Genomic DNA, 14,371 nt, shown 5'->3' with positions numbered 1-14,371 from the left:
TTTATTTCACGAACGGGTACTACTTTCTGGATGACCCTCGTAAAATTTAAAGTTCATCTTATTCTGACTGTTGCCACATCATCCTCTTTGGTCAGCGAAACGATATCCCTGCACCTCATTTCTATGATTAAGCAACCATATGGTTTTCTTTCAACAAAGGCGTCTCCAGTTTGAAACGCCCAAATGTTGTTAATTGGTAAATTGATGTTGTTGTAGAAGTCTGGCCCAATCTTCTTCCATGAGTTCAATGAAGGATAGGGTTTGGGAAAATGCTTTCGAGATTGCATGGATATCGTGATGAAAATAATTATTTGTTCTTTATGCACTCAATTCTCAGGTGGTCGTCGGTTCCGTGACCGGAGGAGGTCACGTGCCAGGGTTCCCAAGCGGCCCAGAACGCTCCCCCGCGTTGGGAGCTCCCGCTTCAGACTGCAGGGCCTGCCTCGCGGGACATCCCAACTTCTGCAGACTGGTGTCCGGACTGTTCACCCGGTCACAGCTGCCCGTCGGCTATAACCTGATCGCGCAGATACCACGCAGCGCGTGCAACATAAACATAACGGAAATGAAGCACAGCCGCAACTTCCTGTGTAAGTACGACGTCTCAGGACAAATGCGTTTTGGATCTGGAAGCTAGGAAAGAAAGCCTTCGCTGTGACATTTTGTCACAGATTACAGTTAGAAACCCGTCACCCCATTATTTCTTTTTATTTGTATAAATTAAAATGTAGATTTGAATATGAAACAGGTTTAAAGCCATTTTTGGTTATCTTCTGAAAGCACCAACTTCCGAATCACATAAGCAGGCCATAGTTTTCCTGCTTTGTGAATTGCCACTTTCCCTGTTTCTTTTGTGTTCATGCATTGTAAATGATTCCCTGGATCAATAACGTGAGTGAAAAATTAATTTTTTCACTCATTTTTTGACTTGATATTTAAAAACCTGATGCAGAATTCTTTCAAATTTATAATTTTTTCATGCGTCAGAGTGCCTTTCATTCAAGCACATTTAAACTATTATTTCCCCTTCGGTCAGCCTAGAACTTTAATTCTCAATTTTTTATAGCATACCAATGTAACTGAATAATCCAAGAATTCTTCTTTCTTTTTTTAAAAAATCGATAATCACTATTTATTCTTGATTAATGCATCTTATGTCAAGATGATGGTTCATACTGTTTGTTGAGGGATTTCCTAGTGATGCAAATGAGTGAATTTGACTGCATTGTCCATATTGTGAAGAAACTCTCTACACTAAATATAAATAGTAAATCTTTAAAGGTATTCTCTACATGGGTAGAAGATGGGAAACGAATTTTGACTAAATTTAGCACTAACAAGGCGAAGAGAATTTCGAATGTAATTGTTTTCCAATATTATTATTGTGTATTCTTCGTTCTAAGTTGCTGCCACTTCCATATAAACTAATAGCGTCAAAATGGTTCCGAAGTATACTGTGAGTAGAATTTAATGATTTATGCGATGACGATACTGTGGTTCAAAAAATCGAATGCAAATGAAACTACAAAATAAAAATTGAATTTCATGCATAATTACTAATGGCACACATTTTCATATAATTTTGATTCACTCATCAATTTTCTTTCCCTTTACGTTCATTCATACCAAAGACTTCCTCATTTGACACTTTGGTAGCAATACGGGTGGGTTGCAACAAGGGGCGAGATGCAACATCAACTTTTCAGCGGGTCCGGGAGACAGAGAAACTTTGTAATATCATGCGGAAATGAACATGGAGCAGTGCCGCGAGCGGTCTGTGGTGGTAAATATAGACGTGAACTTCTCAACCTTTTAATAACTCTCTTAACTAGTGATATTAAACATTATGGAATTAGTCTCTCAAGTAACATCTTTTCTTATATTCTTTGATATCATTAACGACTGCATAGTTTTAAAGTGTGACCTATCCTCCTTGGAACTTTTTAAAAACTTTTCTAACTTTCTAAAAACATATTATTTTTCTTATTCTGTTTTAAAGCGGGTGGTCACATTTTCGTTGAAATAATCCCTGGGGTGGGTTGCAAAATGTGTCATGCGTCTTTTTACATTAAAATGTTCACTGATACACTACGATCCTTCCGCCCTGATAACGATTTTAAATTATTCTGCTCTCAAAAGCTGATATTGTGGTCTGCCGGCTTATACTACTTTTTAGCGCATAATTCATGGAAGAATTAATAGAGATAATATCGTAAATCACTTGAAAGATAAAATAGGAGGAATTAGGAAGACGCCTGAAGACGTACTGAAGAGGGCTGCAAAACGTATTCTTAAGACTTCTAAGGACAAAAATGGTTTCTTGCGTATGATAGCAATGGATTACGAAATTTTCTCTCCCGCTCTTTCTATAATAGTCTACAAAAAGTTCACTAACGTGGACTATAATAAAGCTCCCTACTGAAATGGTATTTGTTGATGAGCAATAGGAAGGCCCGCAAGACTAGAGCAAGCAATTCAATTATGTTTTATGGCATTTTTAGCCCAGCCGACCTGCGTGTACTCGTGTATCAGTGTGCTGTCAAATACAGGCTCCCGGACAGGAAAACAAATTTCCGGGTAATCCTATTATTACCATCACCGTTGGCACTGCTCTTCTTCCCTAGGACGAAGTAGTAACAGTCATCTCGAAGTTATCAATGGTTAGAATGGATGCATTGGTTTACCGAAGGCATTAGGGTGGCTAACAGTAAAACCCATGCACTTCATTTATCGCTATAATCATTCTCCAGCCAGGCTAATCCTACTTTTAATAGATAACCGCAGCTCACGTCACTTTATTGAACCGATTGGTATTATGTCTAGAAAGTGGTTTTGTTTTGTTATCATTCCCGCCACGTTGCTCTCGCCGGCTTCAGCCTCTATACCTCACGGGTAGATCGGTGGGGAGCATGATGTGAGTAAAATTAGAGAGCTAAATGTATCTTTTCTACACTTAAAGATGTCATTTTTCCCACGAACGATAAGATATCAGAATAACGTTGTCCAACCCTGCTAGGAGGGAAAAGTATTTTGGGTCAAAGGTAAAGTTCCCTTGTAGTCTGCTGCGTTAACCCCCCTGTCATACACCCTAGCGGTGGTTTGCAGGGTACGATGTAAATAAAATAAATGAGATAACCATATGGATTGAATTTAATAATGTGAATGAAATTACAAAGTATAATTGTTTAGGGAACAGAAGTTGGGCACATTTAAGGGAATGTGGAAAAAAGGTACGTTTTATATGCGTCGCATTTGTTTCTCTGATCATGGAGTACAGAAAATACAAACAATTAAAACCATATTGGGATATGTTTACGTTTTATATGCCCTCTTTTGTCATTGTCGTCCATTGAAGAACTTTGTTGCGTGAAGTACTTTCTACTGTGCATCACAATTGGTTCATCGTTTAATTAAAAAGCACCTTCCTGGCCGTTATTACTCGCCCCGATACTGCGGGTGAGTTGCAACATTGACATCCCTGCGAAATAATATCAACAGGGAATATTTTTAATGGGATATAGTTTTTGGTGGTCGCATGCATCTGCGGTAAATAGTATCTGATATAAATATTTTGAAATAGGATAAATTACTATTTCAAAATATTTTATGAATAGGATAAAAAAGAAAAGCCAAAAGAGCGGAAGCTGCCGCAACACGGCTCGGTATCCCGTGGATGATTAGAGAATGCGAAATTTTAACTTGTTTTCTTCTCCACATACCTCCGCTAATTTTTAGTGAGATTTGATACGCATGGAACGAAAATATTCACAGTTTATTATTTTTAAAAATTCTTCTGCCATAATGCCTCTAATAATGCTTATTAATCCTCAAATTCCCAAATATTTTCCTATGGGTTTCCACTTTCTTTTTCTCCATCAATATCCATCTTGCCATTCCCAATCTTTCATCTGAAGGACATAATAAAGCCCTTTCATGCAGTACGATAAATAATTTTTTCGGCACCATCAATTCGAAACCGCGAGACACGGGAGATCAATCCCACGTCTTGTAGTTTAAAATACGAGCAATACTCGAGCACAATTGCTGATTTTAGTGTTCCAAGTCTTTTTCGTCTGACAGAATTTACGCAGAGTCAATCGATGATCCCGTGGTTCCAATTATTATTCATTATGCAATGAATTGTATTTACTGGATATTCGCATTGTCAGTCCATTGGATGCTATTTATGAATTACGCATTGGTTTTTCTTGTTCAATAATAGATTTAGAAGTCAAAAATGATAAATTGATGCTGTCAAAACATCTTTTTAACTATCGAATAAACGCGGGCTATAATTATCGTAAAATGAAAATCAGTAGGATGAAAAATTAAGCAGATTTTCAGGTGTATATTCATTACTTTGCTGTTTATCGCAATTTTATTACTATAAGCATTATTTGCGTACTTCGCCATGTGAAATTAAAAGCGTTCACGTTTTAATCATGATTGCTGTTTCGTGTATGTTTGAATTGACTTAATTACTTTTAGCTTACTCTATTCATCCCATATTGATTCATCTCACTAAATGAATATATTTAATATAAAGCTGGGAATATTTTTTTAAACAAAATGTGTATTAATATGCAAATGATAATTATGAATATGTCATCAAAATTTTGAAAAATACAAGTTATAATGTACCTTCTGTTGATAATCTGCTCCCGAAAGTAGGTCATACGGGGTGCTCGCTGTGAGACCAGGCGAGGAATTGATATAGGCACTCCTATAAATGCGAAATTAAATGTGTTCGCCCTAATAATAAGGAATAAAAATATTCACTACTTCAATTACATTAGTATAAAAGTACAGATTAGTGATAGTATGTGAAGATAGGGTAAAAGAACACTTTATGTTTTCCCTATAATATAATAATTCGGCCATTAATCATTTCAGTGAGTAGTTTCTCTACTCTTATCCAGCCGCAAGTTTTACATGAACATATTTTTCATTGAATGTGTCTCCTAAAAATATTTTTTGATCTCGTCTCTTTCACGTAATGGTAGACCTCAAAATTCAAAGATTAATTCTTAGTACGTCCACAGTGATATTATTTAATGATATGATTTGAATGAAATTTTTTATCGAATTTTAAATTTCAGTCGTCAAAGAGCAAGGGTAATGACTGATGCGAGTATTTTATGTGATATGGACCAAGACGAATCATCAGCGGTTATTTTTATAATTAGTTATACCCCAAATATTCACGAACTTACCAGGTTTACAAGAAACTAAGATATGTATAAGCATGCAAGAAGAGCTTTATTTGTAAGAGTAGCTTAAAGTGAACAACAAGTTCTGGATTCCCACTGAAATCATGCTGCTTTTTTCAAATACGGCGGCCTCTCGAGGTGCTGTACCGAAAACTGTTGAATCCAAAATACTACGGCCGTATAGATCGCACATGGATATTAATCTTATTCGATGGATGTCGATTAGCCAGGAAATGTAATTAATAGACTAGGAAACTAGCGTTGTTAGTTTTCTAGCCTAATCGTTATGCTAATGGTTAAAATGTAACACGTTAGCTAATGGTTAAAATGTAACACGTATTATTTAGATCAGATTATTCATTAATTTCTTTTGCATTTGCATTAGGTATCAGAGTTCATGTATTTATTTTAAATCCTTTTGATTGCAAAATTCTTCGAAATACGCTTATTTCCGAATACTTTTTTATCCTGAAGTTCTACAGAGGTATGTATTCGAAACGTGTTTGATATAACCCATCGGTACATCGCTTAAAAAATTCTCGTTGATTTCTGCAAATAAAATTGAAAAATTTTGTAGTAAGGAGTCCACCGGGGACCTCATCAGGAGATGATCCCATTGACAACGTTGAAATACGATAACAAAAAGTAACGTATAATCAAAACTATGAAACAAATAACAAATACTGAGAAAATATCGAAACAGTTATTATCTTCTAAAAATCACATAGTGAAACCTAATAGTGCTTATTGCATAAAATGAAATTAGCAATGGCTTTTTTTTAATCTCTCAATACGTATGGCAGAATCGTAATCGATCAAGGTTTAATATTCACGAATTTTTTTCTAGTTGTGCTATTTTAAATGCCACCAAGCCACCACTATGATCATCGATTTGAAATATTTTATATTTTCCATTTACAAAATATCTCAAAATCCAGCATTATGTCTGGCAAACCGTTGGCCATTCTTTTTGACCACGCAAAACCATCTCCCGCTATTCTGAATACATTTTTGTGGTGAATTAGTTTTTCGGTAACACTAGTTTGCGTGCACTGAATGGTTGAGGCCTTAACTTTGTAGAATTCCATTATTAACTTAGGAGAAAAAAACACAATTTTATCTTTGCTTCCTCTACTCCTTCTATCTTGCAAAGATAAAATTGTGTTTTTTTCTCCTAAGTTACTAGTTTGCGTATTGTTTTAACGTCCCTCTGATATGATCGGTGATATTTTAAGCAGAGTTATGAACGAACTTTATTTTCCAAAGGGAATATGAAAGATAAATGGCAGAACGAATTGAATTTGATTTGTATTCAATATGAAGTTGAGTTTTTATTTTCAATTTCATTTCATCTAATACCATCTATTGCCTTTTATGTTTTTTATGCAATAAATTTACAGTTCATTATTGCAATGGACACAGGTTTATTTTATGGATAGGATGAAAAAGTATGCCGGAGGCTTACTCTTTTGAGTTCCAACTATTTCATGTGAGTTTCGGCCATTCCCAGACCGCAACACTGGCGGTCGATGAAGCCATTGTCACCTGGGATGTATTTTATTTAGTTTTGTTTATTTTTTCAAAATCACCGCAATCGTAGTAAATCTTTGTTCGGCGTGTGACTATCGGTTTGGAAAGGAAATAGGCACTCTTTGTCACCTGAGCGATTTATGGGGTACCGCCCCATCGCAATGACGTTGTGCCTCTTCTCCAAGTTCATGGATGAGGACAGGAACCCAGCTGTGCAACCTACCACGTGGCTTGATGAAAGCTCTACGGAAAGCCACGGGTAGAACAATACTGGGCAAAGAAAGAAACGAAAACATCATAAAAACTTGGAAAGTTGAAAGTATTAATGAGCAGATCTTCGAATTGATTTCGACTCATAAGGTTTATTATCGGTTGCTGGTTGGTTCTATTTCACATTTCGCTCTGCACTCTGAAATTTTGAAATCAAACAAAACCTGTTAAATGGCGGAACCTCTTAAGGTTGGTAAAGATAGTTGATATTGATATTTCAAACATTAACTTCTCAGCGTCACTTGCCGGCGTGAGTGACTTTCACGGTCTGAAATTGGCCCATGGGTGTGGTAAACCGGTAAAAACCTCACCCAGACCTTTGCAAACTGTAAGTGGCGGTGGGGCTCCATTGCCCATGAAGCGGATAAATGGCTAAAGCAAGTACTCGTATATTCATGAACTTTCATTAAGGTCGGTTCCCAAGAAGTGTGGGGCGCAACTGGTCACCTTGAAGAATATTGAGTTTTGATTATCGGATGAATTGTTTGGTTTGCTCTTCCTTCGAGATTGTTCGGGTGGATCTTAAAATAAAAACTCCACTAGAATTATCACATCTATTGCATGGTAGGAGAAAGGATAGTAAAAATAAGATGAATGAATTGGCCGATCGGAAAAAGAAGTTTAGGAAGGCCAAAAAGAAATGAAATACTGATGGGACTTTACCCCAAACAAGTGTGGAAGGCGGAGTGAGGGTGACATTTCATGTTCGTGTTCCATTTATGGATACACATACTTATCCTCTTACATTATTTAATTATGAATGAGAGCATGCTATGGTTTCATTGACGATATAATGAATTCATGCCCAATATGCTGAGTATATACCTAGTATAAAGATATGATATGAAGAATAATCTTTTGATCATTGCAAAGTAGGTCCCAGCTGATTACTCATGGATAAATTTCTTATCAGGGTCTCTGGAATAAAACAAATGGAAAAGTGGAAAGTCATCAGAATTTCATGAAATGCAAGTAGAGATTCATTCCATTTACCCTGGAAAATAATTCTGGAAGAGACTCAATCCATCTTGTCTTTCTAGGGCGAAAACGTTTTATAAGCTTCTTAAATATCCCAAATTCAGACTGCGACTAAATGTAAAGTGACTTCTCAAAAATTTCAAGGAAAAACTTAATTATTTCTGAAGGCCCGACAGAGACGTCATCTCGACAAGACTGCATGATACATCGCCAAGTTGGCTTGAGTGATTATGCAAATATAAGAGGCACGTGATTTATACTACGCCCACATTGAGACTTTTTCTACCGCGCCAACTTTACATATCTTTGCACTTAATGCAAGAGAACCGAGTAGTCACAATATTTTTGAGTAATAACGTGACATACCTATAGGTATGCCGAGTACTAGGCATACCATTTTGTTAAAATTAAAATTCACAAATAACATTCCATATTAATTTTAAACGTTCCTCAAGTACTCTACCTTCAAGTTTGAATTATTTTTTTAGACCTACTTAGTGTCTCATCCCTTTCCAAAAATATCCCACGGCTATTTACCATGAAAATGTGGAAAATCGTCTTTAATAACTTCTATTTTGTCTCGAGTTGGTACTACAACTCCAGCTGCTTCTGGGTCGACCTGTTTTCCTTTATACTATAAATTTCCGGCGGAATACCAATTTTGGCCGTCTTTCTTCTTTTATACCACGCTGGGAACACCATTTAAGTTATTTTGTGTGGATCCCGTGTGATTTCTAATGTAATCTATGCAAGTTTTAACGAATTATTTCATTTCGAGCCTTTTTTATTCTCCATTTACCAACCGACAGCCATCAAAATTCCTTCTCCGTTGCGTTTACCATTCTTATATATAGTATTTCCTTTAATTGCTATACTTCATATCTATATCCTGTATAATACAGGTATAACGCCGAATTCTGCTGATATATTATTTTTGTAAGTGCCTATTACTTGATTTTTATGAATTACAATAATCTACACTTCAATTTTAGCGATTCTTTTAAATTTTTTCCAACTAGAGTGGTGAAATACTTGACATAAAACGAGTATAAATTTTGAATTTTTCCTTGGCAAATTTATTATTAGTTCGTCAGTGGATATCCTGAGTTTCAAGTAGGCATTTATTCTATTTTCATATGAATGAAATTTCTGCTGTTGTCCTTTGCCTTAGTCTGTTTTCGTCATGTAGAATTTCTCATATCGCTTCCGTTTCAATGTTATTTCGTTTTCAATTTTCTTGCCCCACCAATTGGATTTTTCCTTGTAGTGCTAATGGGAATAACTTTGCTAAGCTTCTTTAACTGCGGAGTGAAATCATGATCTTAAATTTAAGGATTTTACGTCATACTTTGCCATAATTGAATATTTTTATGAGTGAAGATGTAATCAGGCTACCGATAACGTGTCGACTTTAATATTTTGTTCGGAGATGATAATGCTTAACTGAAGAGCAATATATAATGACATTACCTCGATAAAATCTGCAAGAAGCCGTCAAATGTTATAATACCCCCCAAATCTCACCCAATTTGGTGCAAATAATGGTCGATAGTAATCCAGTCGGATAGGTCTACGTGTTCCTTTGCAAGTCGCCTTCCATAAGGGCCGTATTTCTCGAGTTGGAAGTAAGGCGGAGCATTAAAATTGCTATAATTTACGATGAATCATTATTTTTTATTTTTTCCGAAATCGTCTCAAACCTGAGATAATTTTCTAGACGTAGATACTGTCAAACCCTCTCAATTTCAGCAAATAAAATTATGATTGCGGTAAAAATCGTTGCTTGAGTAAGTTCCATTCAACGATTAAGAAATTATTAATATTAAGGCTGAAGTCGTCACCCTCGTCGGTTATTCGTTGTTCCACTTCAACAGCAATCAGGTGTTACAAGAAATGCCGTTGAATGACTTGGTGGTGTTCATTAGAAGAAAATGAAATTTTATCAGCCACTTTGATTGAAGTATCATTCTAAGACGGGAAAGGCTTTAAAGAGGGGGCTTACACCATATAAATGGGGTAAGAACTACATTAATGAGATCGTGCCCCCATGTGCACACCATTGATTTTGACGTCACCACAGAAGGTTCTTGATATTACTCGTTAACACTGCTTTAACTCCTTACTGAAAACCGCTATTTTCTTTAAATATTGAGACTTTATTATAACTGTGACCTGCTATGGCAAATATTTCTCATTAATATTTGTAGATCATCTATCTCGCATCAAATTTTGTTATATTAATCATCATTGATTGTCAATTATCAATATCTGTTCAAATTTACACCTTTACCTGCCAATCTTCTCTATCCTTCGTAGTTCCTCGCGCAGATGTCTTACATTATCTGCTTCTCTTAATTAATTCTCGTAATTCATCCCTACTATGGTTCCTTTAGTTTTAATATCCGGTAAAATACCTTGTCTTAGAAAGTTCACAATTAATATTTCTCTTCCTAACATACTTTTATCCTATTTCATCCTTTATACATTCCTTTCATACTTTTATCTCTTCATCCACTCCTTTTGTACCATCCTTTTAAATAGTAAACTCCTTCTATGGTATGCATACGGCCACTTCAGGACCGCCCTACATTGCCCGATCTCAAAAAAGGTTTCTTGGTCTCTGATTACCTGGCCTTTAAACAAACCATTCCAGAATATCTTCCAAAGAAATCGATAAAGATGTTCTTTCCCATTGAACTATTCATCTAAAGTGACAAAAGAATGCATATTGCATATACACTGTCACTGGGGCTTAAAAAAGGAAGGTGTCTCCTGTGTCCGAGGATGTCGCTTGAGAAAAAGCGGTTATACAACTTAAACATATTTAGGGAGGAAAAATAAGTTAAAACGAATCGAGTAGAAATAAGTGATGAAGAGGAAAGTGAAGGAAACATAATTAAAATCTAAAGCAAAATTATATGAGCCGTTCAAAATATTATTGATTGTTCAGCAAAGAACATCATACTTTTATTGAATCAATATACGCATAATGTAGTATTGTCGGGATATAATTAAAATATTTTTCTTTGATTATATTGATTTAATCAACGGTTGATACTGGTATTTGTATTGATGCCAAACTGATATATAGTTTGTTATGTATTAACATGAGTTTAAAGCCGTAATCACAATTGATGACTCTTTATGATGAAAAATGATAAATCAGTACCTGTAAGAGAGAGTTTTTGTAAGACGCGTTTTGTAAGATGCGTTAAATTTTATAGTCAGAAAAAATTGTATTTTCTCCGTTGCCTCCAAATATTGTAATGATGTGTCAAAATTATCAACAATGTAAGACAAATCAGATGGAAATAAGAAATGGACCCTTACCATCAAAACCCTTAGGAGCGAAGCACTATATGCAAAGCTTATGCTCCAAAACCTCCTTTTTAATTATTTTCGTTGCTACCTTTAATTTTGTAGATCAGCGCAGTAACTCAAAATTGGAATTCGTCTATGCATTCATTAAAAAACGTAATAATGATCCCTAATGTAAATTACATCTTCTATTTGTATTCCCGAAGTCGAGACTTATCAATTAAAATCCTTTTCTGACCCCCGAAAACGGTAGATTCTTCCTTCTTTGTATTCCATTGGCAGTTTCCTTTTGGCAGTTTTCAAGTTAAAATTCAAAAGATTGGCCAGTTCTATGGTATATGATATAGCACTTTCATGTTATCCCATTAAACTAATTAGTAGATTTTTTCAATCTTCAAGTCCCTTTGCTTGCAAACGAAGAGCTTTAGCTCCTTGTTCGAGCTTAACGTTCGAACAAGGAAATAAGGAGCTCCATAACAAAGGTTGCCTCCTTTCCAACCTTACCTCGATTAAATAAATGCTTCTTGTCTGCTGCCATTGGCATGCATGGCAATCCTGGAAGCAAGGGTATCAGTCAATAAATTACTTATATTTATGTGCATAATAAAATTGGACTTCTTGTCGATGCGATGCCTTGAAAGGCAGAGTTCGACATATCACATCGTCATCACATCCTCCTGCCTCTATGTTCTGCTTCCGGTGCCCGTTCCCCGCTTCCACCTCTGGTTCTTCAATTCCCCAACTTCCTTCCCCTTTTCCCCCACCCTCGCAGCACCGCATTCTCCCTCCCACACACCCGCCCACCTATTTCGTCACCTCCCATGATTCACGCAAATACTAATTGAATACCTTTGCATGGATTCCCAACGGGCACAGTTCCCACCCAGTGCCGAAAATTTTGTGACTGGGATTATAGCGGCTGCGGTGGGAAATTGCGCGCCATGAGGAAAACTCGCGAAAAGCCGCCGCGGGGCCTGCACTCGAGATTGGGGCTTCTTCTACCAGTCTTCCTTGTCAAACAATTCCACTGGTCTGGAAGCCCGAAGGGACGTTTAGTAATGAATATAAATTCCATTTACGCCCAATGCGTTAAGTTTTTTCCAAACAAAGTGAAGTTCACGCAATAATGTTTCGAGTGTGGGAATGTTTACGAAGGACAGCAAACATAGGCTCACCAGTGACGTGCGAACCAACCGACCGACCAAAATATTCTCTTATTTGCTGGTATCAGTGTCTAGATAGTACCGACAGCACCCACATGTACCTGTATTACGGCGAGTACGAAATTGGGGCACACGAAGTGCATATGCGCACGATCCTACAGCTGAGTGGTTAAGTAAACCTAGATATGAAACGCTGATGGTTATGGCGAACCGTAATGAGTGGATTAGGAATTAAGTAAATTAAATTAAATAGATAACTATAAAGTACAAAGTTTATTTTATGGTTATAGTAAGAAATTATTTTAATATATAAATAACACAGTTTTAGGCTAACTTGGTAGTAATCTTTCATGACGAAAGAAACACTTCGCTTTTTCACATAGGCTATTTTTACTATCACCTATAATTCGTTACAGCGTTACATCTCCAGGTTGTTATAATTTAATACATTAACATTTGGTTACTTTTTTATTTTTTGCCATTTTTCCTTATTTTAATACTTTTCCTGCAATAATTTATATTGTTTCATTATATTATTGTTGATTCTCAGTTACAGTTGCTACACGAAATGAAATGCAATTTCTTACTAAGTTACTTATTTACTAGTTATTTATGCCATGCTTACATTTCTGCTGAATTAGATTGTTTGTCACATTCATATCGTTTCTATTTTAGAGGGAGGAAGGCCAAGTGAAAATATTAGTGAGAGGGAATTAACGAGAGCAGACGGATCAATTCAAATTTTTCAGCAATATTTGGAGAAAAATGGGTGGTGTGTGTGTTAGGATTAGAAGCTTATTTGTAGCTGGCGATAGAAATATTCGCAGAGAAAGAATTGATGACGTGCATGCCAAGTACAAACGTAAATAAAATAATAGTAAGCAATGTAATATGGAGCGTAGCGCTGTATGACGCCGAAAGCAGGTCAGTAGGGGTATACAAGGTATCTCGCAAAAAGAAGCTGATTAAAGCTGGGGAAAAAATTTATTGCAGATTAAAGTATAAATTGATAAAATTATTCATATAGGAAGAGCACCCTTATGTATCGACCCACCAATGCCAGTGCCTCCGCTAGTTGTGGTAAGCTTCCAGTAAGGCATCAACAGGACCCCCGTTCAGGCACCTCGTCATGGCCTCTTTGACAAAATCGAGTGGTCCAAAGCGGTACTCAAAGGGGTTATAATTGAGTCGTGCTCAAAGATCAAAGTCTTGTCACCAGTAACAACTTATTCTGAAATATTCGTGTCACTTTTACCGTGGTTCAAGAGATTCAAGGCAAGATTGTCACGCAATCAGTCATATGACAGCACCTTGGGGACCATATTGGCACAGCTTTCTCACGGCTAAATCTTCCGTAAGAATTCAATGCTCTGAGGTTTTCTAAATAGTACACTCTGCGAACATCCTGACTCTTGGGGGTCAATCAGAATTGAGCATATATCTCATTTTTTGAACATTTTCATCACACTGTGTTGCTGTGGATGTCCAGGGCATTCTTCATCGTCAACCGCCTCGTTACCCTCCCAGAACATCCTGTACCAGCAGAAAACCATCACTTGGGACGTTTCTCCATCTCAAAAAGCATCCTTAGCTTATTTAGGTCATGGTCTCCAAATCTAATTTTTCACATTCAATGCACAGTTTTTGCGCATATCATCGCTCCATGGAAAGTGGTATCGTGTATTCATGACGTGATCGTCAAACAGTGGTCCATTCCAGCAGAAATCCGCTCGCTGCAAAGGCCCACATTTAATTGAAGTGGGTCGTGTTGCTTTCCCAAGATATCCCATTACCTTGTCACCAAAAATCAACCCTCTCTAACCATCTGCATTGGTGGCAAAAAATCATTCTATTTATTTTTGGGAAAGACCACTGTGTGTGTATATATATATATATATTATA

At 36.5% G+C, this 14,371-nt stretch overlaps 1 protein-coding gene across 1 annotated transcript in view; it reads left to right on the top strand.

The window, feature by feature from the left end:
• The window catches only part of LOC139701000 (thrombospondin type-1 domain-containing protein 4-like), a 202,356-nt gene that overhangs the window by 159,689 nt on the left and 28,296 nt on the right, over window positions 1-14,371 (top strand). Inside the window, exon 2 of the mRNA XM_071599559.1 lies at window positions 338-590. Within this exon, the coding sequence (XP_071455660.1) occupies window positions 338-590 (253 nt within the window). The remainder of the gene's footprint in view (window positions 1-337; window positions 591-14,371) is intronic.

The sequence above is a fragment of the Hetaerina americana genome, unplaced genomic scaffold, assembly GCF_022747635.1.
Source record: "Hetaerina americana unplaced genomic scaffold, ioHetAmer1.1.p SCAF_1, whole genome shotgun sequence".
NCBI lineage: Eukaryota > Metazoa > Arthropoda > Insecta > Odonata > Calopterygidae > Hetaerina > Hetaerina americana.
This window is presented reverse-complemented; position numbering and strand designations above follow the sequence as displayed.